The sequence below is a fragment of the Dipodomys spectabilis genome, unplaced genomic scaffold (assembly GCF_019054845.1).
Source record: "Dipodomys spectabilis isolate Male_0828 unplaced genomic scaffold, ASM1905484v1 ptg000628l, whole genome shotgun sequence".
NCBI classification, from domain to species: Eukaryota; Metazoa; Chordata; class Mammalia; order Rodentia; family Heteromyidae; genus Dipodomys; species Dipodomys spectabilis.
Genome location: NW_024871305.1, coordinates 464521 through 490421, shown reverse-complemented (window position 1 = coordinate 490421; position 25901 = coordinate 464521). Strand labels below are relative to the sequence as shown.

Sequence of the window (25901 nt, the reverse complement as noted above, 5' to 3'; positions counted from 1 at the left end):
GCGGCGCGGGCGGGCGCGGAGCGGCCATGAGCGGGCGGCCGGCGCCGGTCTCCCGCAAGCAGCGGCTGATGGCCGCGGCGGGCGAGCGGGCGGCGGCGGGCGCGGCGGGCGCGGCGCTCTCCTGCTTCGTCTGCGGCGGCGGCATCGGGCGCGGCAAGGAGCTGAAGCTGCAGGTGAAGCGGCCGGCGGGCGCGGCGGGCGCGGCGGGGCCCGCGCAGCCCTTCTTCCCGTTCCTGCAGCAGCAGGAGCCGGCGCCCGGCGCGCGCGGGCCCTCGGCGGCCGACGGCTGCGTGCTGGTGTGCGCCGTGTGCCGCTGCTTCCTGGGCGAGCAGTGGGCGGCCTTCGAGCGCGCCCGCACGCCGGTGGACAAGCGCATGTACTGGCTCAAGCGCCCGCACCAGTGCGGCGCGGCGGGCGCGGCGGGCGCGGGGGGCGCGGGCGGGCGCCGCGGGGCCCCCCGCGAGTGGAACGCGGCCTACGCGCCGGGCGGCGGCGCCGGCCCCCCGCGCGCCCCCCGCGAGCCCCCCGACGGGGCCCGCGCCGCCGCCGACCCCGCGGACTCGGAGCTGTCGGAGCTGTCCGACACCGACCCCGCGTCCGAGCCGGGCCCGGCCGCGCGCCGGGACGCGCCCCGCCGCCAGGACTGGAGGCCGCCGGCGCCCCCGCCCGGACGGGGCGCCGAGACCCCGACGCGGGCGGCGGCGGCGGCCGCCGACGAGGACGGGGGCCCCTCCGAGCCCCCCGCCGGCGACACGGAGCCCGGGAGCGGAGCCCGGCGCCGCGGGAAGGCCGCCGCGGGCAGGCCCTGGGCCCCCGAGCCCCGCGCCAGCGTCCTCCGGGGCCTCCCGGACCCGTGGCCCGGGCCTCCCCTCCCGGCGGCGCGCCCGGACGGCGGTGAGCGCGCCCCCTCGGACGAGCCCGCCGAGCCCCCCGCCAGCAGGCCGCCGGGGGCGCCCGGGGCCGGCGGCGGCGGGTCCGAGGGCGACAGCGATGTCAACATCACCAGCGGCGAGGAGGAGGAGGAGGAGGAGGAGGAGGAGGAGGAGGAGGAAGCAGAGGAGGAGGAGCAGGAGGAGTTGGGCCTCGGCGCGCCGCCGCCGCCGCCGCGCCCGGCCTCCGGGGAGGCGAAGGACAAGGACGGCCGCGTCCCCCGGGCGCTCGTGGAGAGCCAGGCCGGGCCGCCAGAGGGCCTCTGCTGCTACATCTGCGGCTCGGCGCTGTCGCCGGCCTCCCTGCGCCAGATCCTCGTGCAGAAGCAGGAGAAGCCGGCCCCGGCGCCCTTCTTCCCCTTCCTGTGGCTGCACAGCCCCCCGCCCGGCGCCCAGCCCATCAGCGAGGCGGGCAGCACCCTGGTGTGCGCCTGCTGCTTCTCCTCCCTCATGCAGCAGTGGCACAGCTTCGAGTTGGCCGACGTGCCCGTCCTGCAGCGACTCTACGTGGTGCCCCTGACCAGCCACGCGCCCGGCATGGCCTCCAAGGGCGGGCGGCTCCCCAGGGAGGAGGCCCCACCCCCGGGGGCCCTGCCGGAGGCCTGCTACCTCTGCGGGGAGGACTGCACCCAGGACGCCCGGGCCGTGCCCTCCCGGATCCTCAACGGGAACGCCAGGAGCACCATGCACTTCCCCTTCCTCGCCCTCCTGCCCTGCCCGCCCAACGCACGGGCCCCCAACAAGCGCTCCGAGGTGCGCAGCTGCCCCAAGTGCTTCAGCGTCCTGGAGGACATCTGGGCCCTGTACCGAGCCTACCAAGACCAGGAGCTCATCAGCTCCGTGCAGGGCTTCCTGGGCAGGTACCACCAGGCCTTCTCCGCCTCGGACCCGGCCCTCGGCGAGCCGCCCACCCCTGCCCACGGGGGCTTGGCGTCTGTCTGCTACATCTGCGGGGCCGAGCTGGGCCCCGGGAAGGAGTTCCAGCTCAACGTGAACCCCGCCAGCCGCCTGGGCGAGAAGGAGCCCTTCTTCCCCTTCCTCACCGTCTACCCGCCTGCCCCACGGGCCCGGCCGGCCGACTCCACCGGGCTGGTGGCTACCTGCCTGCTCTGCTACCACGACCTGCTGGGCCAGTGGTTGCAGCACGAGGCGCGAGGCGCACACCACACCCTCAGCGCCTGGTCTCGGCAGTACCAGGTGGAGACCTTCGTCTGCTTCTTCTGCCAGCGTGAGAAAAAGCGGTGTCTGGGACTGAAGTCCGTGCGGGTGGCCAGGCTGCCCTTGTTCCTCTACACCTTGCGAGCTAGCCACAGCCTGCTGGTGGACGACGGGCGGCAGCTGATCATTGGTGCCTGTGTGGAATGTGGGACCCTGGTGTGTGCAGGCCAAGGGACCGCCCGCCAGGGATCTACGGGCTGGAGCTCCCCGGCGGCCACAGCAACAAAGGTAAGCGGCAGCTTCTCATTTTAGCTTGTTCCTCCGACAGGTGTGCGGGGAAGGGAGCGGCAAGGCCTTTCGTGGGGCCTGTGGGGTGTGTTCCAGCAGCAGGTGCCCTCCGTTGGTCACCGCGCCACCACCCTAGGAGGCTTGGGGCAGGAGGAGAGCGAAGCTGGGGCGTCCCCGGTGCTCCCCTGAGGTCCTGCGGGGCCCGGCAGGCTGGGGCCGCAGCTGCCGTGTCTGCAGGGGAATCTGTCCATGGGAGGAAGGGGGAGGGCGCCTGCGGTCCGCCTGATAACACTGGCCACCCGTGCGGTCCCAGAGAGGTCGCTCTGCGCTCAGGTAGAGACACACCGGCGGGGAGTTGCTCTGCTGTGGTTCCAGGCCGCTTCACTCTTCCAGAGTTTTCCACGCCAGTTCACCACGTTTACGTGTGACTTTCTGGTTGCCTCAAAGCAGATACCCACAGGTTTTCAGTTGTGGAATGTGACTGGTCTGAACAGACTTCCGTCCATCTAGGGGTTTTCTGTTCCAGGGGTGACCCTCCTCCTCCGGGCGACCACCTCTGTGCTGCTCCGGGGACTTGGATCAGGCTTTTCCAGGGCTGCGGTGGGGGCTGCCCCGCGGGGCTGGAGAGGGGACATTTGTGAATGCGGTCGCTGCCCTGGCCCCGGCGCCCAACAGCCTGGCCGGTGACCAGCAGAGGCCCGCAGAGGGCCACAGGCGCGTGGGGCTGGCCTGTTGAGGAATGAATGGCTGCTGTCCTGTGTGATGGGGGTGTGTAAGAGAGAGTTGGGGACAGAGGCCTGCCAGCCTCCCCGAAGTGGTGTCTGCCCACTTGGGTGCTCTCTCCACATGCTGCCTGGGCCTCCTTCCCTTCCCGCCTCGGTTTCAGGCCTCCAGTGGCCTTGGTCTGGGTTGAACGGAGAAGTTCCCACCTCCAGGGCGCAGCGTGCAGCCCCGGGGGAGGAGCCCGGGATTGGAGCAGGACAGGTCCTAGTTCCAGTCCTGCCCACCTCCTGGCAGCTTCTGATCATGGCTGCTCGGTTGGCATCTTTGGCTGGGAAGCAAATACACAGCGCCGTGGCCTGAGGGGACGCCGGGAGGATGGGGTGACGGTGGGGGGAGAGGTAAGCACCCCAGGTCAGGCAGTGGGGCCCGCTGGACCCCCAAGGACCCCCGCAGGCAGGGGGGGAATCTGGTGGAAGGTGGGCAGTTCTTCATGAGAGGCTGAGGCCGATGGGTGCTGCGCCCCGGCAGCCTGCGCACCCTGGGGGGGGTCTCCCCACGGAAGAGCTGAACTGTGTGACTGGATATTGGTGGACTGCCACTGGAGGAAACTGAAGACACCAGGCTGAAGATGGGGCTCCGGAGCAGAGGGCTTTTCAAGGCAGCATGAGACTGAGTTCAAACCCCGGTAGGGCCAGTTAGAAGCCGAGGTCCCTCAGGCAGGGTAGTGGGGATGGGGAGCGGGCTGTGCAGCTGCAGGGTCAGCCTACATGCAGCCGCCTTCTGTGCGCTTGTTTCTGAAGCAGGTGACCCACCCGCGGGCCCTCCCATCCACGCCTGCCTTTGACACTCAAGTCACATCTGGGAGGTGTCTGGGGCTGGCCCGACCTCCAGGCCCCTGGGCTGCCCCACCCCACCCCGGGGCCTGCGGGAGCCTGGCCTGGGAAACAAGAAGGCTTTGTTGGCACAGGGCGCAGAGGCAGGGCGCGCTCTGCGGCTCCCCCTCCTGTGGGCAGCGGTGCCGAGGGAAAGAAGTGAGCCCGGCGGAGAGGAGCTGGACCAACTTTTCAAATGTGGTACGGGCTGGGGGTGGCCTCGGTCCCACAGCTGGAGGGGCCGGGCCGGGCCTGTGTGGCGGGGGGTGGAGGGTCGCTGCAGGGCTCAGGCCCCCTGCGTGGCGGGAACGAGGAGCTGCTGTGCTCCCAGGCAGCTGTAACGGATGGGAAGAGCGAGCCTCTGGCCTCCCTCCCTCCCTCCTTCCTTTCTTCCCTCCTCTCCCTCTTTCCCTCTCTCCCTCTCTCTTTCCCATTCCATCCGGCAAGTATTTCTGGAGGGCCTGTTGTGCACCAGGCGAGGTTCCAGGTCCGGGAAGCAGGGCAGGCGTGACCGGTGGTGTTTCGGGGAGGGGCCGGCACAGCAAGTTCACAAGAATGTGCGGATGGGCGCCGCGGAGGGGGGGCCGGGGGGGGGGGGGGCTCAGCCAGGGGCCGTCCCAGCCTGCCTTCCACATTCGCGTTCCGCTTCCTCTGTGTGCGGTTTGAGAACTCCGTGGGAGGGAGCCGCGGGAAACCACTTAGCAGGGACACGGCATGTTTCAGAACCTCCTAGGGCTCCCGAGCCGCTCACTGCTAAGTGCTTGCTCATTAGTGAATCAGCTTTCAACCCTGCAAAAGAAAATGTTTAAAAAGACAGAGGAGAAAGGCAAGGGAGGAAGGGGGTGTGGGCCGGGGTCCTTGGACTGCTGCCGCTGCTGGCAGCTACCTGTAGGCTGTCTCCGGGTCCCCGACTGCTGCGCCCGCAGGCCCCCCCCCCCCCCGTCCCTGCGTACTGCGTGGGTGGGGAAGGGCCTGGGTGGGCAGGGAGGGCCGCCGCCCGCCCCTGGCACGCGCTCCACTGTGAAGCCATGGAAAGATAGCCCTGACCCAGAGATGTCGCTGCCTGGCACCTCTCCCCGCCACGAGCGTCTGAGTTCTGTGGAGCATCTGTCACTGCTTGCCTGTTGGGCAGCTACAGATCTGCTCCTCCGGACTCCTGGCGCTCTGCACCCACAGGCTCCCCGCTCACCACGGAGGCCTGGCCACTCTGCCCAGGTCCAGGCCCCTGGGACACCTGGTCAGGCCCCCTTGGATGGCAGAGCCTGCTGGAAGCTGCCGGGCTGGCATTGGCACTCTCCTTTCTGCAGTGGCTGGGCAGCGTGGTCTTTGGGCCTCGCTCAAGCACAGACTGCCTCTTCTAAGGGGAGGGGCGTGCTGGGCTGGGCTAACTGCGAGGAGGAATACACTTTCCAGATGCCTTGTTCTGAACCTGGAGACCACTGGGAAAGCGGAAGTGAAGGCAGAGGCCTTCCAAACAGCCTCCTCTGCCCCTTCTCTGCTTAGATCTCTGGGGTTCTCAACCTTGAGTCCGTTGCTGCTGTGAGGAGCTAAGTCTTTGGTCACAGACAGGATCTTAGGTCACTCAGGCCTGGGCTCTGGTGGGGACAGTGGCAGACAGGACCTCTGCCTTCCAGGAAGAGGACTCCATGCACTTGCCACCAGCGAGGTCACTATGTGACCTTTGCAGGGTGGAAGGGTGGCTGGCGTTCAGGGCTGCAGTGGTTTGTGTTCCCCGGGGATGTCTGTGGGCAGCCCTGGGTGGGGAAGGACTCCCGGGTGTATTGGCCGGGAGTGGCGAAAGGGAGCTTTTTTGGTGTTTAGCTTTAAATTTCCTGTACTGCGTTAATCCCCAAACACCACAAGGCTGTGTCCATGGACAGTGACGTGATCAGGCCAGAGTGACTCCGGTCGTGACCATGGCCCATGACCCGTGACCCATGACCCCAGGCCACTTGGCTAGTGTTTTCAGCGGCTTGAGGGCATTTGGAAATGCTTGCTGTGCCCTGCTCAGCCCCTCCTGCGGTTCTGCCTTGCTCAGTGCGCCCTGGCGGCAGTGGTGGGGGTGGGGTGGGGAGGGAGGTTACCTTTGCAGAAACACCTGCTGTGGGGGAGTGGCCATGTCTCCGATCACCTGGCACGCAGGGTGCAGGGTGCGTCGCAGTGTGGATTGGCCAGGGGCCAGCTGATGCCTGTGCCCCGGGGTTGGGTGGCACCTGGGGGGGCCCTGATGCTGTACACAGCCTCCAGACAGAGCCAGCAGGAGATGGTGGAGCGCTGACTGCTGCAGGCCCCGCCCTGCCCTGCTTCCCACCCAGAAGTGGGGACTCCCGGGCATGGCACGGTGCTGGCCTGTGGTCCGCAGCACCAGCACACGGGGCCCCAGCGCCTGGGGTCACTTGCGCCTCAAGGGGCAGAAGGGGCCTGAGGTACCCCAGGGCAGCGTGGGGCCTGACACCCCGAGAACATCTGTGTGATCAACCTCCGTGCCAGCTTTGGGCTGTGTGGTCCCTTTGCGTGCCAGCTGCCGGGTGCCCTGTCCCTCTTCTAGATGGTCTGCCTGGGTCACCTTTTTGTGCAGTTGTACAATGTCGCCTCCTGGGACCCTGGAGGAGCTACCCTGGGGATGAAGCCAGCTGTCCCCTGTCCTGCAGCGGCGGGGGGGGGGGGGAAGGGGGACACACGTTCACACTGTCCCATCCCCAGCATCACCGGGGGCTGGTGGAGCACGGGTGCTCCCGGGCCTCAGCCCACGGGTTAGGGTGCTCATCACGGAGGTCCTGCTGCGTGCTGCATGCCACCCTGTGTGAGAGAAGGGTTCAGGGCATGGGCGTGAGGGTGGGGGTGCGGGGCGTGGGCGTGCGGGTGGAGGGTGCGGGTTGTGGGCGTGCGGGTGGAGGGTGCGGGTTGTGGGCGTGCGGGTGGAGGGTGTGGGGCGTGGGCGTGTGGGTGGAGGGTGCGGGTTGTGGGCGTGCGGGTGGAGGGTGCGGGTTGTGGGCGTGCGGGTGGAGGGTGCGGGGCGTGGGCGTGCGGGTGGAGGGTGCGGGGCGTGGGCGTGCGGGTGGGGGGTGTGGGCGTGCGGGTGCGGGTTGTGGGCGTGCGGGTGGAGGGTGCGGGTTGTGGGCGTGCGGGTGTGGGGCGTGGGCGTGCGGGTGGAGGGTGTGGGGCGTGGGCGTGCGGGTGGAGGGTGCGGGGCGTGGGCGTGCGGGTGGAGGGTGCGGGGCGTGGGCGTGCGGGTGGGGGGTGCGGGGCGGGGCGTGCGGGTGTGGGGCGTGGGCATGCGGGTGGTGGGTGCGGGGCGTGGGCGTGGGCATGCGGGTGTGGGGCGTGGGCGTGCGGGTGGAGGGTGCGGGTTGTGGGCGTGCGGGTGGGGGGTGCGGGGCGTGGGCGTGCGGGTGGGGGGTGCGGGGCGTGGGCGTGCGGGTGGGGGGTGCGGGGCGTGGGCGTGCGGGTGGGGGGTGCGGGTTGTGGGCGTGCGGGTGGGGGGGTGCGGGGCGTGGGCGTGCGGGTGGGGGGTGCGGGGCGTGGGCGTGCGGGTGGGGGGTGCGGGGCGTGGGCGTGCGGGTGGGGGGTGCGGGGCGTGGGCGTGCGGGTGGGGGGTGCGGGGCGTGGGCGTGCGGGTGGAGGGTGCGGGTGGAGGATGTGGGGCGTGGGCGTGCGGGTGGGGGGTGCGGGGCGTGGGCGTGCGGGTGGGGGGTGTGGGTTGTGGGCGTGCGGGTGGGGGGTGCGGGGCGTGGGCGTGCGGGTGGAGGGTGCAGGTTGTGGGCGTGCGGGTGGAGGGTGCGGGTTGTGGGCGTGCGGGTGGAGGGTGCGGGTTGTGGGCGTGCGGGTGGAGGGTGCGGGGTGTGGGCGTGTGGGTGGGGGGTGCGTGCGGGTGGAGGGTGCGGGGCGTGGGCGTGCGGGTGGAGGGTATGGGTTGTGGGTGTGTGGGTGGAGGGTGCGGGTTGTGGGCGTGCAGGTGGAGGGTGCGGGGCGTGGGTGTGTGGGTGGAGGGTATGGGTTGTGGGCGTGCGGGTGGAGGATGCGGGTTGTGGGCGTGCGGGTGGGGGGTGCGGGTTGTGGGCGTGCGGGTGGGGGGTGCGGGGCGTGGGCGTGCGGGTGGAGGGTGTGGGGCGTGGGTGTGTAGGTGGAGTGTGCGGGGCGTGGGCGTGGGGGTGGAGTGTGCGGGGCGTGGGCGTGGGGGTGGAGGGTGGGGGGCGTGGGCGTGCGGGTGGAGGGTGCGGGTGGAGGGTGCAGGTTGTGGGCGTGCGGGTGGAGGGTGCGGGTGGAGGATGCGGGGCGTGGGCGTGCGGGTGGAGGGTGCGGGGCGTGGGCGTGCGGGTGGAGGGTGCGGGTGGAGGGTGCAGGTTGTGGGTGTGCGGGTGGAGGGTGCGGGTGGAGGGTGTGGGGCGTGGGCGTGGGGGTGGAGGGTGCGGGGCGTGGGCGTGTGGGTGGAGGATGCGGGGGGTGGGTGTGTGGGTGGAGGGTGTGGGGCGTGGGCGTGCGGGTGGAGGGTGCGGGGCGTGGGCGTGCGGGTGGAGGGTGCGGGGCGTGGGCGTGCGGGTGGAGGGTGCGGGGCGTGGGCGTGGGGGTGGAGGGTGCGGGTGGAGGGTGCAGGTTGTGGGCGTGCGGGTGGAGGGTGCGGGGCGTGGGCGTGCGGGTGGAGGGTGCGGGGCGTGGGTGTGTGGGTGGAGGGTGCGGGTTGTGGGCATGCGGCTGGAGGCAGCGCACCTCCCTGCAACTCTTCTCCCCACTGCTGTGGAGACGCAGGGCGTGCCGTGGGCTCCTCGGTGAACATGGTCATGTGACGGTGATGACAGCCCTGGGGACCGGCGGGGACAGCTGCCGCTCACTGGGTGCTGACAAGACAGGCTGGTGAGTGAGGTTCCCAGCCGACGTGTGGGAAAAGTGGCTTCCTGAGTCCCCGCTGTCTCCTGGACGACCTTGAGGTGCCTGGACAAGGTCAACTCATGGAGCCTGGATGGGGGCCTTCTGCCAAGGACCGTGCCTTCCCTGAGATGCTCCTGCCTCTGTCACCTCTAGGCCTGAGCAGCAGCGACCAGCTGGCTGGGCCCCAGCAGCGGGGCTGGAATCAGGCCAGTCAAAGGAAGGCAGGGCCAGCGTGCTGGGCAGCGGGAGGGGCAGGCGCAGCCCCCCCCTCTGCTGGGGGCAGCTGCAGGGTGGACCCAGGCACTCTGGGGGCTCAGGGGTGTGCCTTGCCCGGCTGGGAGCCTGGCCAACCTAGGGCCCTTCTCCCTGGGAATGGAAAATGCGCTCTCCCTCAGCGCTCTGCCAGGCTCTGCGTCCCTCGACTCGGCTACACAGCGTGATGGGGCCCCGGGGACCCGGGGTGCGGATGGGGAAATGGGGGCTCCCGGAGCGCTTGTGCCGCTCCCGCTGGGCGGAGGTCTGGCCGCGCTGCGGTGACGTCACTGCCTCACCTCCTCCCGGTGGCCTCCGCAGGTCTCTGACCTCAGGCTCCTCACCCACACCCGGGGACACTGCCAGGACCTGCCTCCCGGGAGATGTGGCTAGCCAGCTGCCAAGTGGTCTGGACTCAAAACCACGTCAGTGGAAGAAAGAAGAGTCATGGTAGTCCGGGCTCAAGGGCCCGGCTGGCAGCAGGACTCTGTCCCCAGCCTGTCAAGGTCAAGAGCCTGTCTTCTCTGGGGCATAGCGGCAAAGGGATACTTCCACTCTGTGCCCTCAGCCTGTGCCATCTGTCCCTAGACTTCAGTGTCCATCCAGAGGCGCTAGGGTGGATAGGCCGGAGGAAAACCATGCTGTCTTTGGGTGGCAGAGAAGCCTGCGTGTGCTGCCCCTGTCTGTCTGTCTCTGTGGTCATTCCTCTCCTGCCGGGGGCTCCAGGGGAGTGTGACATGGGGTGTGGCATGGAAGATTGCTCAGGACCTGTTGCTTCTCATTTCTGCCTCTCACTATTGTCCTACTTTGCTCTGGTGCTCTGGCGCGCACCTCAGATTCTCATCCCAGGAGGGATCCTCAGGCTCAAGAGTTAGGGGAGCCAGGCACCCAAGGCTCACAACTAAAATCCTAGCTGCTCAGGAGGCTGAGATCTGAGGATCACGGTTCAAAGCCAGCCTGGGCAGGAAAGTCTGTGAGACTCTTATCTCCAATAAACCTCTCAGAAAACTGAAAGTGGTGCTGTGGCTTAAAGTGGTAGAGCCTTGAGCAAAGAAAGCTTAGGGTCAGTGCCCAGGCCCTGAGTTCAAGTCCCACAGCTGAACTTCAGGCCTCCCCCCACCATAAAATAGGATATTGTAGTGACCCGTCCTGCTTGTACATACCCCGTCCTCCCATGTGGTTCCCATGCTTTTCTGGGGAGAAGATCAGCTGTTACCAAAGGGGAGATGAGAACCCCAAGATGTACACGTCTGGCTCCCTGCACACCACGGTCACTGTTTTTGCACCTGCCCCCCCCCCCCTTCCCGACACCTGCTCTTTCCTGTCTGCGTCTGCCTCTGGTCTTGCCCTGGCTGCTCCTTGGCTGGCTCATGCCTGCTAAGGCCGTGTCGGGTGGCGGGCAGCCCTTGGATGGCAGTTGGGCGTGTGGTGCTGCGCCTGGCATGTGCCATGCAGTAGCAGGAGCGGGGTCGGCGTTGTCGGCCATCCCTCCGCCGGGTCTTCGTGCACACGTGTGCACCGTGGCCGCTTGCCAGCCTGGGAGGGGCATTCTTGAAAAGCACCACAGTTGGCCCAGGCGCAGTTGGCAAGATCAGTGTCGCAGAGAAAAGGGGAGGTGAAGGAAAAAACAATAAGAACGGCGTAAGTGTGTGTCTTCAAACCACAGCAAATAAACGCTCTGGGAGACATGGCTGCCAAAACACACAGCTCTGCCCTGGTTGACAAACCTCGCCGCCTCCTCCTGAGTCACGTTCTGGAGGCCGCCCAGGGGTTCACTGCTTCCCCAGTCAGCGCCGGTCCTTCCTGCTTCCGGGGCTTGGCCACCTCACCCCGGTGGTCGAGTGACGTGGCACGGGTTCTGTACTGTCTCCTTGTCACCTCCTGTGGACTCTGGCGGCTCCTGTCCACTCCCAGCACTGGTGACCGGGCCTTCTCCCCGATTCTTCTCAGTGCAGCTACAGGGTCATTGATTGTTGTCAACCCCTTTCTCAACAAGGTTACGTTTAATTAATACGTTTCTTTTTGTGCCATGCCAGTACTGGGGCTTGAACTCAGGGCCTCTTGTTCTTTCTTTTTCACTCATGGCTGGTGTTCTACCACTTGGGCCAGAGTTCTACATCCAGCTTTTTGCTGGTTACTTGGAGGTTAAGGGTCTCAAGATTTGTCCACTTGGGCTGGCTTCGAATGGTGATCCTCAGATCTCAGCCTCCTGAGTAGCTGGGATCACAGGCTTAAGCCGCAAGCTTTTTTTTTTTTTTTTTTGTTAAGTCTGTTTTAGAAGTCCTGGGTCCTATTTCCTGCCTGGCGAGTGTGCCTGAGCCGCGGGCTCCTCCGTTTGGGCTTCGTGTGTAGCTGGGCTCACAGGTACGCTGCTGTGGTCAGATTCCCGGGACTGCTGGGCTCCATCCCCCGTGTAGTGTAGGATGAGTGCGCACACTGCTGTGCACACTGTACCTTGGCCAGGGGATCTTACAAATAGGTCGATCTGGGCTGGCCTCTACTCAGCCTCCCAAGAAGTTTGGATAACCAGTGGAAACCACTGATGCCTGGATGAATAGTTCCTAGTGCCCAAAGAAAGGCATTCTGTCAGAACCACAGGTTTAAGTGTCGAACTTTTTATGTGTCAGTGGTGGTGTTACTTAGAGCATGGAGAATTTGCATGGATACTGTTAGTTTTGCTCCTGCTGGTTCTTCCCCCTCCCTTCCTTTCTCCCTCCCTCTTTCTCTCCCTCCCTCCATCTCCTCCGTTCCTGGGCCCTGTCCCTGTGCTGTTTTGCTCAAGGCTCATGTTCTACCACTTGAGCCAGAGCTCCACTTCCGACTTATTTTGAGATAAGAATCTCACGGACTTCCCCGCCCGGGCTGGCTTAGCGCATTGCTCCTCAGATCTTGGCTTCCTGAGTAGCTAGGGTGACAGGCATGAACTACCAGTACCAGGCTATGTGTTGCTCCTTACTGTACGCGATATCCACTGTTCCCACTTGTGACTTTCTGTGTGTTTGCCAGCTGGTGTGCGCTGTCCCCTTGCTGGTTCCCTCCTCTCTGCCCGTGACACGCTCGCTCTGTGAACCCCGCCTCAGCAGGCTAGATCTGAGGCTGAGTGCCGGTGCTCCGGTCTGTCCTCCACCAGTCAGGGCTGCCCTGCCAGAGGGCAGTGATTTGTACTTCTGCCTTAGCTGACAGGCTCACATGGGCCTCTCGCCGAGACCACTGCACGGGTGCCGGCGCTGTCCTCTGCACATCCCTGCCCATCTCCAGCTGCTGGAGTCCCGCAGAGCTGCGCATGAGTTTTACTTCTCTAGTGATGTGTGTGTGTACACGTGTGCATGTGAGTGGTGTTTGTGTATATATGTTGTGGAATGTGTATGTGTGTGGTTTGTATGTAGTGTGGTACATGTGTGTGCATGTGGGATTTGCATGGTGTGGTATATGTAGTGTATGCATGTGGTGTAGTGTGGTATGTGTTTGTGCATGGTGTGTGTGTGAGATGTATACGTGACGTATATATGTAGTGTGTGGGCATGCATGTGGTATGCACATACGTGTAGTGTGTATGTGTGATATGGACATGTGGGGTATGTGCATGTGTGGTATATGTTTGGGTGTGTGCATGTGTGGTATATGTGTGCTGTGTGTGGTGTATGTGTGCTGTGTTTACATGTGTGGTGTGTGTGGGTGTGTGGTATATATGTGTTGTGCATGTGTGGTGTATGTGTTGTGGTGTATGTGTGCTGTGTGTATGGTATATGTATACTATGTGTGCATGTGTGGTATGTGTATGGGGTGTGCGCATGTGTGGTGTATGTGTGCACATGTGGTGTATGTGTGTTATGTGTGCATGTGGATTTGGGTGCATGTGTGGTGTATGTGTGTATATGTGTATGTGTGTGGTATGTGTGCTGTGTATGCTGTATAGGTGCTGTGTGTACATGTGTGGTGTGGGTGTGTGTGCATGTGTGGTATATGTGTTGTGCATGTGTGGTATATGTGTGCTGTGTGTGCATGTGTGGTGTATGTGGGTGTGTGCATGTGTGGCATATGTGTGGGGTGTGTGCATATGGGGTGTGTGTGGTGTATGTGCTGGGTGTGCATGTGTGGTGTATGTGTGGATGTGGTGGATGTGTGGTGGATGTGTGGATGTGGTGGATGTGGTGTGTGTGTGTGTGATGTGTGTGCTTTGTGTGCGTGTGTAGTATATGCGTGCTGTGTGTGTGTGTGGTGTATGTAGTGTGCTGTGTGTGTGTCCTTTCCACTGGATAAGGAGAGGCAGGCTTCTTTGGATTGTGTGTCTGTGGGCTGGCCCCCAGTCTCCGGCCCCCAGTCCCCAAGCCCCAGCTCCAGCCCTGGACTCCTTAGGACACGGTCACCCTGGGCCTGTGGCAGCGTTCAGCTGTCAGCCTGGAGTCCTAAGATGGGGCCTCCCCAGGTTGACCTGGGGCCATGCCTATAGGTCAGCACATGGCGGTCTACAAGGCGAAAGGCCCCAGGACCCTGCTGGCTGTGGGTGCCAGGCTCAGGGTCCAGAGCTTACCAGGGAGACCGTGGGGGGTTCTGGCAGGCTTTCGAGCAGAGGTAACTGTGGAAGCGTGGGGGGTGACTTTGGACCTTTCCCGTGTGTGCCAGGGAGGGGGCAGGACTCGGTGTTGGCATGACTGTGACTTCCTCGCTCAGATATGTTGGGAGAACAGCAGACCAGATGGCTAAGCAGGGTCTCGGCTCGCTCCAGGGGAGTCAGCCGTGGGGTTCGTGGGGTTGTGAGAGGATCTGGGCTGGCATCCTGGGGCCAGTGGAGAGCGTGATATCCGCCCGGGTCCTGGGTGCTCCGAGGCCGGGAAGGGAGGCCTCGTGGCGTGGGGCACAGGTCATGGACGGGAAGGGCACGCGCCACGGATGCCCTGTGGGCTGGTGGGATTTCAGATGACCTGTTATTATTATTGGCGGTACTGGGTTTTAACTCAGGGCCTTGTTTTGCTGGCGGGGTGCTCTGCCACTTAAGCCAGACTTTGATTTTTTTTTATCCTAATGTAAGTTTGGTTTTAGACGTGCAGCGGGATTTGAGCTTCACTCACTGGGGCAATAGCTAGCCGCTGTTGGAGGGACGGCATCTTTCTGAGAGGCAGACAGCTGGCAGGAGGAAAGGACACTGGTAGGAATGGGGTACAGGATGTGGTGGGGGAGAAGGGGCAGCTGCAAGACTCCTCCTGGCTTCCCTTCCTCCTGAGCCCACAGAGGTCAAGTGACGAGTTGGGATCACGCGGGGGCGGGCGGGGGTGCTCTGGGGCACGTGCTTCTGATCTGTCCTCGTGGGCCTGCTCACTCAGCCCTGAGGTCGGTGTGTGAGTGCGCAGGGCTGATCTCTGTGGAGGTGCACTCCGCGCGTGCGGGGCGCAGGACATCTGAGCTGTGACCGGGTGGGAAGGTGGGCAGCTCGAGACGTCGTTAGAGATGGCTGCTGTCCTTGTCTCCGGGCTTGGGTCCATTTTGGATTCAGACTCCAGCCCCCAGTGCTGTGTGGACACAGCCCTGGCGTGTGGTGTCCAGGCCCAGCACCTCCTGTGGCCGAATGGAGGAAAGAGTTTTGGTTATGGCTTGCGGGTGAAGGAGGAGGCTGGCCCCGGGCGGTGCTGGCCGGGGTGGAGGGGGCTGGGGGCAGTGGCCTCCGCTTGGGGGACCTCGGACAGCAGGCCTCTGCCCTCTGCCCTGCAGATTTCTGGGTTTGGATCTGGAGGTACTCAGGGAAATGCACACACATGTTTGCAGATACTGGCTGCCACGGGGGAGGGCAGGAGGGAGGGACCAGCGGCCTCTGGAGCCTGCACTCCCAAGGAAGAGCCCAGGCCGGAGCTCCTCTCCTATGTCAGGGCCTGCACTGCACTTGCAGCCGGCACCTGGGATGCGTGGAGGATAAGGAGATGCCCTCTACTACAGGGTGACCGGTGCTCATTGGCCTCTTGGTGTTTGTGCACATGTGGAATTTGGGGAGTCTTCTGGATCATGAACCTGGTCTCCTGATGGGAGAAACGAGGGCCGGCCCTTCCCCGGCGGCCAGGCCTTCCAGTGGCTGTGCAACTGGTCCCTCAGTGGGTGTTACTATTCTGTGCCAGCGCCCCCGCCCCCGCCCCCAGAGCGTCTGGAGACAGCAGCTGGGCTGTGTTCAGAGGGCAGGGCTGTGGGAACTGCCTTCCCTCATTCAGAAGCTAAATGGACCTTTTATTAAGATCAGCGGAATCCATTTTTAACTGGATTTGTAGGTCACCCTGGCCTGGGCTTCTCTGAGATGCTCAGGGGTAACTGAGCTGGGCTCCAGAGGAGGCTGAGTCACATGGAGGATGGATGGACTGAGGCTTGGTCAGGAGATGCCAGCCAGGTCCTGCTGGCCCCTGGGGAACTTGGGAACTGACAACGTTGAGGGGTGTGTACAGTCCCTTCAGTGATCATTTAGTGGCTCCTACTGCTTGCCTGACAGGAGAGCAAGCTTGGAGCCTGGTGATGCAGCTGGACAGAGGAGAGGAGCCATTGCTGGGGTGCTGACTGGGGTGGGGGGCCTGGGGAGCTCAGGGCCTGAAACCCAAAGCCAGCCAGCTCAGGGCGGAGCCATGGACAGTGCCCCCCCCCCCCTGGCCCTGGTGTCTGTGTACCTGCCCACTGTCACCTTGGAGCCGCTGTCTCAATGGCAAATGGGGGTCCTCCTGCTCCCTGGCTGCCACCCTGAGGCCAAGGACCAGGTCCTCCAAGTGGTAGATGACCTGGGGTGGAGGCTGTAGCGGGTCAGTTGGGCTGGTGAGTGAGCTGAGCGTGCAAGACAGTCTTGGGGTTCAAGCAGTAGCGGATAAGCCTCTCCCGCAAGAAGCCAAGCCCTGCTTCCTGCCAGCACTGTGCCCTGGGTGAATCTCCACTCCAAGGTGGCCTCCTCCAGCCTGGCCTCGGTCCTCTTCCCCAGGTGGGCACGGAAGGGAGGGCCCGGAACCGGGGCTGCTCACAGGACAGGCCACTGCGGCGCCCGCCCTCAAAGAGCGCGGTCCCCTGTGCCCTGGGCTCCCCCAGGGGAGAGAGTCCTCTGCCGGTGGGCAGAGGCGTGGGGACTCTGAGAGGTCAGCCGAGCCTGCCGGGTTTATTTTCCCCCTGGCAAATTGGTGGAGCCGCGAGAGGTGGCGAGCGCTTGCCTCCCGAGCACCCGGCGTTTCTCCCACCCGACCCAGTCTGTCGCCGCTTGGGTGGGAACCTGGCGCTCGCACCTCTGCCCGTCTCTCAACGCTAAGTCAGGGAGCTCAGGTACCAAAAAAAAAAAAATACGCAGTGGGAACATGGTGTTCAGAGGGTGCCCCTTGTCCCCTGGGGCTCAGGTAGCCGGAGTGTCCCGGCAGACCCCTACAGAGGCGGGGGGGGGGGGGGGGCAGAGGAGGCGTGGCCGCGGCCCTGGCCCGTGTGTGCTCCTCCCGCCTCCTGCAGCCAGGGCCTCAGGACGGGCCTGGGGAGGAGCTCCGCAGGGCTGGATGGTGTGATCACCCGCCTTGCCTGACTTTACCTCTTCTCCTGTGCCCTGAATAAGAATAGCTGGGCTGTCACCTGCCCTCAGCGCCTCCTGTCACCCTCCTCCGCCGCTCCCTGCGCTCTGCCGCCATCTCCTCCCTCTCTCCACCTTCAGATGTACTTGCTCCCGCGTGTCTCTCCCCGCGCTGGTGCCGGCCGCAGCGCGTGTTCAGTTTCATCTTTCTTGGGGCTCTCACTCCTCAGGGCGGGGATCCTGGGGTACTCCCCTTAGCCCCCAAAGCCCCCTCTGTCAGCCCAGCCCCGGGGGTGATGCCCGCTGTTTGTGGGTGTCTTCCAGCGGGCTTTGGTTTGCTCCCCCAGTCTGGTGCCCAGGGGGCCTCCCAACCTCCTTTGCCGCATACCCAGTTTGTGTGGGGCAGGACCTGCACTCGGGGCTCTGCTTATTATTATTATTGTGACTAAAACACATCGAATGTAAAACTGAGTATGGTAGCCATTGTTAGGAGGGCAGTTTGGCGGCTTGAGGGCCGGCGGCGGCGGTGGCGTTTTTGTCTGCAGAACCTGTGGGCTTCCCAGACTGAAAACTTCCCCCTCAGAGGGGGCTCAGCCCTCCCTGTTCTGTGCCGTCTCTGAGCTCCACCTCCCCAGGGGACAGCAGCCTTCCAGCACCAGCCTCTGCAGACCTGCCTCCGTGCTCGGCAGTCCCTCACTAGATGTGACTATAGCAGCCACCATGCCCGCGGCTGGAGGTCTTGAACTTGAGGTCCGTTGTCTGAGGCTGCCCCTGGGCAGAAGTGTGAAGCCTTGTCCAAAAACAACAGCAAAAAACCTAAAGCAGCCCCACGCCCCCCAAGAAAATACGTCAGGTAAATACAGTCTGGTAGGAATTTGGAGCCTCACCCACCCAGGGGCCCCAAATCTAGATCCCTCGCCAGCTGGAGAACCACAGGTGTGGCTCTGATCCTGGCACGTGTAGGAAGGAGCTGGACCCCAGGGCTGCTCTGGGCCGGCGTGGTTGGAGAGGGGCGGCGGCTGCTCCCTGCGCCCCGTGACGTTGTGCGGCCCCCAGGGCCTCGTTGGACGTCTGTGGCCCTGGGGCCTGGCTCCAGGGGAGGGGCGCGGGCACAGGCACACAGCCCCCGCTGGCCGGCAAGGGTTAGCAGCACAGCCAGCTCCGGACGACACTGAGCCCCCAGACGGCAGTGGGTTGATAGGCAGGCCTGGCCTGCTGGAGGTGTAACTTCAGTCATTTCAGTGCTGGACACCAGCACATGGGTCTTTTTTACCCCCAGGACAGGCTACAGATGACGCTTGCGGAGCCACGCTCCCCCCCAAGTCCTGCAGGCGTGCGTGCGTGTGTTTGTGTGTGTGTGTGTGTGTGCACGCGCGCGCACGCACACACGTGTGTGCAGACATCTTTGCTGACCGCTGCAGAGGCTGTGGGAGGAGTCTGGAGAAGACACTCTGGTCTGTCCTGCCTGTTTCATTCCATCCAACGAGGGAAGAGCCACGCCAGGCTGACGGGAGCCTGGGTCCAGCTCTTCCTGCCACTGCCCTGGGGACAGGCCGCAGGCTGCATGGCCATCCTCCAGCTCCATCCTCTGCTCCTCCCGCCTCCTCCCTCCACTCCCGCCTCTTCCTGCTCTCTCCTCTTCCTCCTTCCTCTTCTCCCTCCTTGCTCTTCTCCATCCTCTGCTCCTCCCCTCTTTGCTCTTCCTCCCCCCCCTCCCCCTGCTCTACTCCCCTCCCTCTCCCTCTTCCGTCTCCTCCTCCACTCCCCATTGCCGTGTGGGAGGACACTGGGATGTGAAGGATGGACCTGGAGCTGCCCCCATTTCACAGACCAGCTCTCCGAGGCAAGGGGGAGAGGTGTGTGGTCCCAGGCTGGGGTGCAGCTCTGGTGGAGTGTGGGCCTGGCCCTGGGTTCCATCCCACGAGCCTTGAAAACCACCAACAGACCAGTGCTGTGCGCATGCTCACGCTCTCTCCATCCTGATGCCCGGCCGCCCGGCCTGCCCCGCCCCCCCAGCAGCCTCCAGGCTCCTCTCCTGCACAGCTCCTGTGTGTGAAATCTGGTAACATGGCCCACCTGCTCCCCACAGGGCGCCGGTGCTCAGGCATGGGCCAGCACGGGGCCTTCCTTGCCTGGACATCCATCCTCGGCCTGTGCATGGAGCCCGCCTGCCCGTCCGTCTGTCTGTCCGGGACAGGCTCTGTGGGACAGGCTTTGCGCCGAGGTATCTCCCAGGAGGGCGGCCTGCTCCGCGGTGTGGTTGGGCAGCGTCCTCAGGTGTGCCCGGCTATGTGGAGTCCGCACACGTGGCCATCCGACCTGCCGGGCCACTGCCATGTCTGTGTCCCAGGGCAGCTGCCATGCGTGGGGCCGGCAGCCTCCTGGGACTGGTGTCCCCACAGCAGGCTGACCTTGGGGTGGGCCCTGAGGCCCCGGCGGACGCCGCAGCCCTGGGCGAGTGTCCGTCCGCTCAGCGTCCTGGATCCCCCGTCAGAGCTCCTGGCCTGGAGCATTCTGGGGGAGATGACGCTGAGCCCCTCAGAATGTTTCGGAAGGATAGTGGCCGAACAGTGCAGCGTCCTTTGTGGTCCTAGCTCCCTCAGGTCCCCCCACGGTCCCAGGAGAGATGAAAGCCACCCTCGCCTGCTGCGAATTACGGTTGGGACTGAAGTCCCAGGGCGGGGCCTTGCCGGGGCGGCACCGCAGGCCAGGCGCGCTGTGCTCAGACGGTGCTCCTCACAGCCTTCTCCTTTCTCCCTTTCTGGTGACCCTCCTGGGCTTCCCGCGGTGGGGAGCCCTGGGGGGGGTGGAGCCTGGGAGGAGGTGGGTGACAGCCCTGAGTGCTGTGTGTCCTCACTGAAGTGACTTCTCTGAGGGCTGTGTGTCCTTCCTGCGCATACTCCCCGCAGAGAAGGGGGCTGAGCAAAACCAGACCTGCCTTGCCTCACTCCCGAAGGATGCCAGGGACAGGGTGGCACAATGTGAGTGTGCCACTGGGTAAAGGCTTAGAGGAAACAAAGGCAGAGGGAAGACAGGCAGTAGCCTGTGGCAGCATCAAGGAGCTTCCTGCGGGCCATGGCTGTGGACCTCGGGGCTGAATGATGGGGCAGCGTGAACAAGCCAGGACAAGGAGGGAAGAGCATCCCAGCTGTGTGTGTGTGTGGGGGGAGCACATGCAAAGGTCCTGAGGCAGATGAGAGGGCGCAGTGGGGAGCTAGAAGTAGCAGTGTGACCGTGAAGGACGTGGAGGCCGTGTGGACTGAAGGACAGTAGCCCTTCTGTGGTTTCTGTGGCCACCACAGCCTTGTCATTCTGGAGAGAGCCAGAGCAGTCTGAGCTTGATTTGGACTGGACTGGCCAGGAGCAGTGGGAGGCCGATGCTCCCTGAGCATGGACCTTTTCTCCATGACTGAAGGGGGCTTCAGCTCGATCAGGGGCCCGTGGGAGGCTGCCATTGCCCCGCTGGTGTGAGCTTCCTCCCCCACTGTGGGTGATCAGGGCTTCCGTGGCATCCCGGCAGCCTCTACCCAGGTGCTCAGACTTGGCTTGAGGCTGTGGAGACTCTGGTGGGGCAGAGTCTGGGTCTGGGCCTCCCCGGCCTCACTTAGCTGCGGTGCCTCCGGCTGGCTGGGCCCCAGGGCTCTCCCCACACTCATACTTGTTCTCCGGGTGCCACTTAGGGGAGGGGGTGCAGCTGCAGGCTGCCAGGCCGAGGGCTGCCCCCCCCCCCCGCTGGCCGGTGTCCTCCACGCCCCTCCCAGGGCCCGCTGGCCGCCCTTCCTCTCCGGCCCCACGCGGGCCTCAGCTCCAAGCGGGGAAGACTTGTTTACGGCCCCCGCGGTTCTTGGCGCGTTGGCGCTGCTGGCCACTCGGCTCTTGGCAGGCCCGCGCATCCCAGGACGGGGACAGGCTGGCGGCTGTGGTGTTCGTGTATGCCTTGGCTTCTCGCCCAGGGAGCCCCTGAACCCTGTCCCTACCGCCCTTCTGCAGCCGGCAGCCGGCACGGAGGGGAGCCCCCCTCCCCCGCCCTGCACAGGAGCGCCTTCCACGCAGAATGCCTCCAACCCCGGACATGGCCACAGGGCCTCAGGCTCTAGCAGGGCTGCCCTGGGTGGAGTGATTCGTGGCAGGACTTCCTTCCCACGGGGCTCAAGGCTGCGTGGGCTGAAGGCCCTCCGTGGGTCCCCGCTGCCTGTCCCCACCTCAGGCCTACCTGGCTGTGGGGAATGTCTTCCGGGTCATGAGCTGAGGCCTCGGCTCTGGCTCTGTGGGCACGAGACCCAGGGTGAACGAAGGCCTGCTCTGCCTCTGGGGTCTGCACGTCAGAGACTCCTGTGATGAAGCCGGGTCTGGCGTGCTGTGCTGCGCTGCCAGCCCGCGCCCGCCGCCCCAGAGAAGCCCTTGAGCGCAGCCCGCTCCCGGGGGCATCGGGGCTCTTGAGACGTCCCCCCCCACGGCCGTGAGGGCCCCCGGCGCCACCCATCCCATGAGCCTCCCTGCTGCCATTGTCAGCGCCGCGCCGTTCCCACCCCCGGGCTGGAGTCCCATCCACGAACCCGAGTGTGTCTCTGGTTCCCCGGCGGGCAGCTGGTGCTGGGCTTGAGGACCTTTCTGCCCGAGGAGCCTGCAGGGGCTGTGTGACCACCAAGGGCCGCCGCAGGGCTGGCTGCGGGGCAGAGAGCTCGGGCCGGCCCTGCAGAGCCCTGGCGGGCGGCTCGGGCCACCTCAGGAGCTGGGAGGCTCTGGCCGCTCCAGGGCCGCTCTGCAGGTCGGGAGCTGGTACTGCTGTCTTTCTGGGTCTGGCTAGAGATCGCACGTGTGTGTTGGGTGTGGCAGATGGAGTGGCGGCATGGCCGGTGGTGTGCTTTTGCTCCACACCATGGCCTTTCGTTGGGGCAGCACACCAGGGAAGCTCGCTCTGCGGGGTGAAGTGTCCCCTGGAGCAGTGCCACTGGGATCTGCAGGGCCTTTGCACGTGTCATAAGGCTAGGATGGGGTCAGGCTGGACCGGGTCTGGGGTCTGCATCCGTGACCTGGTGTCTCGTGAAGAGGGCGGGGCGGGGACACGGGCCCAGGGAGGCCACGTGGGGCTGCAGCCAGGAGGGAGCTTCTGTGAGTGGACGAGACCGGGCTCAGCAGCCAGTCCCTGTCTTCCCTCGACGCCTTGGGGAGGGCTGGGTAGAGGCGCAGGGCTGGCCGCCGCGCCAGGGAGGGAGGGAGGGGAGAGCCCCAGGGCTGGCGGGTCGGGAGGCCGGGTAGAAGCGCCCCGAGCCCTTTTCCAGGCCACACAGCTGTGTGTTGGCCATGGGCAGGGAGCATGGTTGAGTAGCTTCCGTTCCAGGGCTGTGGGGCACAGCTTCCCGGCACCAGGCCCTCGCCCCTCTGCACTGAAACTCTGGGGCTCAGGTCGCTTGGTTTCCTTCCTCTTGACTCACCTTCTCACCTGTAGAACGAGGACGTAAGAGCATGGCGGGCCTCTCGGTCACGGGAGGGTGACGCAGACCTTGAGCAATGACTCAGCAGATGCGACTCCTGCTCTGCGGTGGCTGTTCGGGGCTCTCGGGGCGTGGGCAGCGGAGGACCCTCGGGCCCCAGGCAGATGGACGGGAGGCCAGGATGACCGAGGAGGGTGAGCTGCGGCCTGGCTTTCCATCCATGCTGCCCCTGCTCCCTGCCACTGCTGTTAGACACAGTGAGTGACCCCCCCTTCCCCCCTGCCCCCCCCCGGCGTCCCCGGCTGTGAGCTCCGGGGAGTCGGGGAGAGGTGCAGTGGGAGGTTGGGTCAGATATGAACTATGTTCTAGCCTTGGGTCCAGCGAGGCGTAGGGAAGAAGAGAGACGGGCAAGGCCTCCCCTCAGCCCCCAGGGGGGTGAGCAGAAGGCTTCCTCAGCCTCACGCTGCTTTCCTGACGGTGCTCCTCATGGCTGATGGCTCACATGATGTTATTTATTAGGTAATCCCAGGAAATAGTCCGGTTAGCCCGCCCCCGGTCAGTGACACGAAATGACCGGCACAACCTTCCATCCAACCCTGGGGCAGGGACCTGTGAGCAACGGGGCGCAGGAAAGCTAAGTTCCAGGGCGCAGGTGTGACATCACCGTGGGCCCTGCGGAGTGGGGTCGGGCGTGCCCCCCCCCAGGGTATCGGGCTCTGGGCCTCCTTGCTCAGGGGAGGTGGGGCTGGCAGGAAGCAGCGAAGTCCGTGTCAGGAGGGATGTCGCCGGCCAGCAGCTGTGTGTGTGTGTGGCCACCAAAGTCCAGTGCTGTCTCTGCTGTGTGACCTTGCAGGTGCTCAACCTCTCTGAGCCTCTCTTTCCTTCCTTGTTAGAAGGGAGGGGGACCCCGCTGTCACAAGTCGGACCCTGCCGCGGGAAGCACTTGGTGGAGGATGGCACCATCCCACACCTTGGGGCTCGTGTGGACCTGCACACGGTCATGTGGTCTCAGATCATCTCCCTGGACTCCCTGTCCAGGCTGTTTCTTCCTCCCAACAGCCCTCCCAGCCCCTCGGAAGGCCCTCTTGCCTCTTCTGAGACCTGGCCGCTCAGGTCCTTTCTCCTGCGCGTGGAGCTAGGGTCTCCTATGTGGCCTGGATAAAAGGCCCTTAGTCCCTTCGCAGGCTCCGGCTCAGGGAGCCCCACAGGGCTCCAGACACGGCTTTAGGGGCCCAGTCCACCTCTTTTCTCATCATCACCAAATGAGCGGGTACTCTCGTGTATCCTGAAGATCCATGTGGATCGGTAGGTTTGGTGAGGTGAGAATAATCTTGGTGCTGGTTAGGTGGAAGCAGGTTGCCGGCTGTGGGCCAGCAGAGGGGCGTGCCTGGTGGGGTGTCCGGGCCTGCGCACTGCCGCCGCCGAGTGACCGCTCTCTGAGGCCTGGCTCTCCCTTCCCTCCCTCTCACCAACTTCTGTCAGGCAGTTGTTTCCAGCATTTTCTAGAATCTCGAGCCAGCGCTGGCCCCGTGATCTCTGACTTCTGTCCTCGCGTCCATGTTGCTGGTGGCTCCTCCCCAGAGGCCCCAGTGGGCGTCTGTGTCTGCCGCAGCCCCCACTGTCTGCGGGACAGGTGGAGCTCATTCTTCTGGTGAGCCTGACCCGTGCCAGGTGGGCCTCCGCTGCCCTGCGCCACCCCAGCAAGCTGCTGTGGCCCTGGGGCCTGTGGGTTCTCCAGCTGAGATCCCTCCTGTGGGGGACCTTGCTCCCCTCAAGGCCAGGCAGGGCCGGAAGCTGCCGCACCCAGCTGGTTGGGGGGGGGGATCCTGGGAGCCCGCTCTGGGCGCCGAGCAGTGGGTGGTTGTAAAGCAGCACTTGGTTTGAGTTAGAGCGGGCGGATGGACAGGCAGGCAGGAGGGCTGGCTGGCGGCGGGGGCCGCTCCCCCCCCCTGGCTCCTGGAGGAATTACGGGACCACATGTTGCCAGGAGCCTTGGCTGGGATGGGCAAGCGCGGCTCCAACCCGGCGAGCGGGAGGCTGCGCAGATGGAAACTCGATCACCCCGGCCCAGCAGACTGTTTGATTTATTTTAAAATCAAGCAGATGGCTGCGGCAGGGTTTGTTTAAGTTCAGCTCGGAGCCGGGCCCGGCGCCAGGAGCCTTGGGCAGCTGCGCCAAAAATTTTTCAATGACTTTGGTCGGCAAACCACCTCTTCCCCTCCCCTTTGAACTTGGGCCTCACCACACACATGGAGGCCTCCTGGCCTTCTCCCGGCCTCCTCCTTCCCTTTGTCTCCTGTGCTGCAAGGGATTCTCTCTCTCTCTCTCTCTCCCCCCCCTTCCCCCTCTCCTCCCCTCCTCTCACTCTCTCGCTTTCCCGCTCTCTCTTCCCTCCCCCCCTCTTTGTCTCCTCCTCACCCTCCATCTCGGTCTTTTTTGCCAGTCTCTGTACCGTCTCCCCCTCTGCTGACGGCTTTGGCATCTCCGGGATTCTCTGTGTCATCTCTCCCTCCCTCTCACTTCCTCTCCACTCGGCTCTGTCTCAGGATCCTTCAGCCCCCACTCCCTGCTTCCTCCCGCTTCCTCCTGCCCTGCCCTCCCCCTCCCCCTCCCCAGCCCCCCCAGTGAGGCTCGTGGGAGAACAGCCAAGCCTTTGTGGCACTCTAAGTCCTCAGCCGTCCCCTCTCTGAGACGCCTGGCTGGGGAAGCCAGGCCCCAACCATAAAATGAAATCCTGGAGCAGGCCAGGCCCCCAGGTCAGGTGCCCTTCCCCTTCCCTCCCCCTGCACAGAGGCGGAGGCCAGGGCCGCAGCCTGCTCCGAGGGCCTCCCGCAGCTGTCCCTCCCTGCTGGTGGGCAGAGAGGCCTGTGCTTGGGGACGCCAGCTGCCCTTGTCCCTCCCCTCTCGGCCCCCCTTCTCCGTGCGCGCACACGCACACACGCTCACACGGACGTGCCACATGCATGCACGTGCCTCCTGCATACACGCCACACACATGCCTCGTGCATGCATGCTACACACATGCCTCCTGCATACACGCTATGCAATGCCCCCTGCATACACGCTATGCACGTGCCTCCTGCATACATGCTACACACATGCCCCCTGCATACACGCTATGCATGTGCCCCCTGCATACATGCCACACACATGCCCCTGCATAATGCTATGCACATGCCTTCTGCATACACGCTATGCACACACCTCCCGCATGCATGCTACGCACATGCCTCCCACACGCACGCTACGGACACGCCTCCTGCATACATGCTATGCACATGCCTCCTGTGTGCATGCTACGCACATGCCTCCCGCATACATGCTACACACATGCCCCCTGCACACATGCTACACACATGCCTCCTGCATACATGCTACACACCTCCTGCATACACACTACACACATGCCTCCTGCATACATGCTACACACCTCCTGCATACACACTACACACATGCCTCCTGCATACACACTATGCACACGCCTCCCACATGCATGCTACGCACACACCTCCTGCATACATGCTATGCACATGCCTCCCGCATACGTGCTACACACATGCCTCCTGCATGCATGCTACGCACATGCACGCAGACTTCCAAGCCCAGCGGCCAGCAGCTCAGCCCCCGCCAGCGCTGCCTTCACCCAAGCCCCAGCAGAGCCAGCTGTGCCAGCCGCCCCCTCCCCCTCCCTCCCCCACAAGAGGCTTTCAGAAGGCATCTGACTCCCCACATGTCCCGCTGCCGGGCGCGGGGCACTCCCCCGAGAGGCGCCACCTGCACCACCGCACCGTGCGGGCGCCCACCGCATGGCCCCTGCTGGCTAGGAGCCAGGGGTCCTTCCACCTTTGTGGGGAGAGGCCAGCTCTGGCTCATG

At 64.7% G+C, this 25901-nt stretch overlaps 1 protein-coding gene across 2 annotated transcripts in view; it reads left to right on the top strand.

The window, feature by feature from the left end:
- The first annotated feature begins 1132 nt into the window (after nt 1-1132).
- Gse1 (Gse1 coiled-coil protein) overlaps nt 1133-25901 on the top strand; it is a 234180-nt gene continuing 209411 nt past the window's right edge. For both annotated transcript variants that reach the window (XM_042671432.1, XM_042671431.1), the window contains exon 1: nt 1133-2375. In XM_042671432.1, the coding sequence (XP_042527366.1) occupies nt 1380-2375 (996 nt within the window). In that variant the 5' untranslated portion in view covers nt 1133-1379. The remainder of the gene's footprint in view (nt 2376-25901) is intronic.